At 52.0% G+C, this 3,717-nt stretch overlaps 1 protein-coding gene across 1 annotated transcript; it reads right to left on the reverse strand.

Annotated features, from left to right (window-relative positions):
• Positions 1–2,818: 2,818 nt before the first annotated feature.
• Positions 2,819–3,355, reverse strand: LOC136533483 (lysine-rich arabinogalactan protein 19-like). Its single transcript, XM_066526027.1, has one exon. It carries the CDS (start codon positions 3,353–3,355, stop codon positions 2,819–2,821), a length of 537 nt encoding a protein of 178 aa, XP_066382124.1.
• Positions 3,356–3,717: the final 362 nt, after the last annotated feature.

The raw sequence follows: 3,717 nt of genomic DNA on the forward strand, positions 1-3,717 counted from the left end.
GAAAGCACTACAGTCCAAAACTCTACAAGTCTCCGTCCGGTCTCAACTTCATTTAACACTTAGTTATACCATGACTTCATAGTCATCCAAGCAGATCCAGGTAACCACCTATAGCTCGCAGGTGACAGAGAATCACCCGACTTCTACCGGTCTAAGCCAGCTAAGCATTGACTCGACTGCAGATACCAGGGTAACAAGGATATAGTATAACAAAGGTAAACAAGGTATAATGCAGCAACGGTTGCAAATAACTCCTGAACGTAATGCATCAATTAAAGTAAAGCATTTAATTAAATAATTGCAAATCGGGAGAAAAATGCTTCGGGGCTTGCCTCTCTCGAAGGAGCTCGGGCGGTGATCGGGGCACTCCGGAAGTTCCTCAACGTCCTCCTCGTCGGCTTCTGGCACTTCCTGCTGCTGCACCTCGAGCTGCTCCTCGGGCTCCTTGAGTATGACGACTGGGCTCTCGGTTTGCGATCCTGTATGATGCAATGTACGTAAGTGCTTATGCAATCGGTGCATCGGATGAGATGAATACAATGGACATGTTTGAATGCAAGGTAGTCAACATCATCCAAGAAAATATACTACAAGCACATGTTATCTACTGCATTCTCTTCTACTACTAATATGTTAAGTCAACATATCTTATGAAACGCTTCAAAGATACACCAAAGCTTTGCTAATTTCTTAAACACATAAAGAATGCTTAATTAAACCCTAATTAATAATAATAGGTTTGAATAGCAACCTCTATTTTTCTTGCTTAGAAAAATCTTAGAAAATTACTACAACATATTATTACCCTAAGAAGTCTACCATCAGATTTTCATGGTGTTTGAATGAGTGGATTAGCCTACACAAAAATCACAAGCTATGGCATGATTTTGTACATGAAAATACTTTGTACTGTGAAAAGTGTCAAACAACAGAGTTAGTATTTTTCCTATGTTCTTCATAGCATACAATGACTGTACAAAAATTATCACATGCATGTTTTATACAAAGTTTGCTCTCTAGCAAAAATAACAAAAATCAGCTATTAAAGGTACTTGAACTACACCTCAAAATTTTCCCACAGCACATGCATGAAACATATTTTTCCTAGGAAATACATGACATAAGAAGATTAACAAACTTGGAATCATATTTTTCTGAAGCCTATAGATTTTTCTACATATTTTCAAGTTATCAGCAATATTCATGATTAAATAAAATTCTACAGCAAAGTATCTCAAAAATGACATGCACAATTTTTCCCAAGTAGATCTGATGATAAGGAACCTAGACAAATTTATTTCAACAGATTTAGAACAACTTTGAGTACCCAAATATTTTTCAAACCATTTCAAATTTCAAATAATAAAGAATAAATTGAAAACCATTTATTCAAATGCTACTGGGCCAGCCCGCTGAAATCAGCTGACCCACGGCCGCTTTTGGCCTACGCGGCCCGAGCGCAAGGGAGGGGAAGACGGCCCGGCAAGGCATCGGCCCATGGCCTGGCTCGGCCTGGCTGGGTGAGGTAGGGCCATGCCGGCGCTTGCGCTGGCGCGGTGGCGCGGCTCGGCCGCGAGGCCGGCGGCCGTCTCCAGCCACGGCAGGGCAAGCTGGCAGGCGCACGGGACGCGCGAGAAGATGGCGAAGGTGGTCGGGCAGCTAGGCGGGGCTGGAGAAGAGAGGAAAGGTGACTTCCATGGCGACCGAGCACGACGGCGCCATGGCCGTCAGTGGCGAGGCTGAGGCGGCTCTACCTGAGCTCGGCAGGTGGCGCAAACACGAGCACAACTTGAAGGAGGGCAAGGCGGAGCTACGGGCGTGTGATTTCCGACCGAGGTGGAGGAGTCGCGGTGAATTTCGCCGGCGGGTGCGCGGCGCGGTGAGAGGCAGAGTTTGGTGGCGCTCGGCTCTAGCGAAGAGGGAAGGCAACGCGGGAGGGAGTGAGCGAGTGCACCGGCTCCAGCAGGTGTAGGCGGGCGCGTGGGCACGGGCGTAGGCCGGCTACGACGCACGGCGGCGTCGACGGCACATGGCCGCCACGCGGCGGGCATGCTCTGCCGTGGTCGGGCGCGCGGCGCGGCGCGTCAGCGGGCAGGCGCGCGGAGGCAGGCCAGCGCGGCGCTGGGCTAGGCTGGACCGAGGCGAGGCGAGGCGCGCGCGGGAGGCTGGCTGGGCCGACTTCGGTCGTGGGCCAGAAGCGAAGCAGCGGCCCGCGAAAGAAGAAAAAGCCTTTTCCAAATAAAATTTCAAGGAATTTTTAAATGCCATCTTCAAATATTATTTTGAGCAATAAAATGACATTTTTGAAAATGTACCAAAAATGAAAGTTGATTAGAATTTAATTCTCTACAACTTTGCTGTTATGACCAAAGCCAAATTCTTTCTAGATTTTGAATTATAAAATCAAAGTCAATGTTTAACTCCAAACCCTAATTTTTGGGAAATTACTTTTGAAGCCAAATTTTTGAATTAATTTGAATACAAACCTTGCTCAAAAATTGAACTAAACATTTCTAGATGATTTACCATGATAGCCAAACAAGTTCTACTAACCTAGCAAGCAAAAATTTAGGGCAAAACAATTCTAACCAAGGTATGCAACATTCAGGTTTCACACATGTTTCAAATGTTTCGAAACAATGTTTCAGTTGTTATTTACATGATTAGGCATGTGTGATTAGAATGCTTGATGATGCATGATATGCATGATTTGTAGTGCCTAAATGCAGGCATAACACCGGGGTGTTACAATAGCCACCTACTATTACTACTCTACCGAACTCTACTTCTACTAAAACATACTACCACTGCTACTCTACTACTCGCCTATGGTGTTGGGGGCTGGGAGGGCATCGGGGCGTCGGGGTCGGCCAAGGCGCGCTGGGGATGGGGAGAGGATGGCCGCGTCGGTCGGGGTCGCGCCGAGGACGACTGGGGTCGTGCCGAGAGGGCCGGGGCACGGGCCGCGGGGATGGAGCGGCGGGCGCTGGCGGGCCGCAGTGTCTAGGGCGGTCGGCGGAGGCGCGCCGGTGTGGGCGAGCCGGCGGGCGAAGGTGGTGGGGGCACGCCGGTGGGGGCGCGCCGCCGTGCGCGGGTGGCAGAGCGGCGGGGGTGCATCGGCGGGGTGGGGCGGGCGGGCGCCGGCGGGCCACGGTGTCCGGGGCGGCTGGCGGAGGCGCACCGGTGTGAGCGGGCCGGCGGGCGAAGGCGGTGGGGGCACGCCGGCAGGGGTGCGCCACCATGCGCGGGCGGCGGAGCGGCGAGGGCGCGTCGGCGGGGTGGGACGGGCAAAGACAGTGGGGGCACGCCGGCGGGGGCGTGCCACCGTGCGCGGGCGGCGAAGCGGCGGGGGCATGTCGACGGGTGAGCGGGCGGGGCGTGGACGGGGCGGGGCGGGACTGTGGGCTGGCCAGCGCGGGGAGGGGCGGGATGGCGGCGCGCGTGTGTGCATGTGTGGGAGGGAGTCGGTGGCCGGTTTGTCTAAGTGTGGATAGGCCGTTTGCCGAGGGCCCCAGTCTGGCGCTCGTCAAAGGACTAGGGCTGCCAGTTTGCCGAGTGCCAGATCGGGGCACTCGGCAAACGTGTTTTCCTTTTTTTTTGAAATCTAAACCCTAAACCGCACTGCATCGTATTTTTTTAAAAAAATACCACTTGGCCGAGTGCCGAGCGGAGAGGTACTCGGCAAACATTTAAAAAAAAATTGGCACGCTCTTTGCC

Source organism: Miscanthus floridulus, unplaced genomic scaffold, assembly GCF_019320115.1.
Source record: "Miscanthus floridulus cultivar M001 unplaced genomic scaffold, ASM1932011v1 fs_896_4_5, whole genome shotgun sequence".
Classification (NCBI taxonomy): domain Eukaryota; kingdom Viridiplantae; phylum Streptophyta; class Magnoliopsida; order Poales; family Poaceae; genus Miscanthus; species Miscanthus floridulus.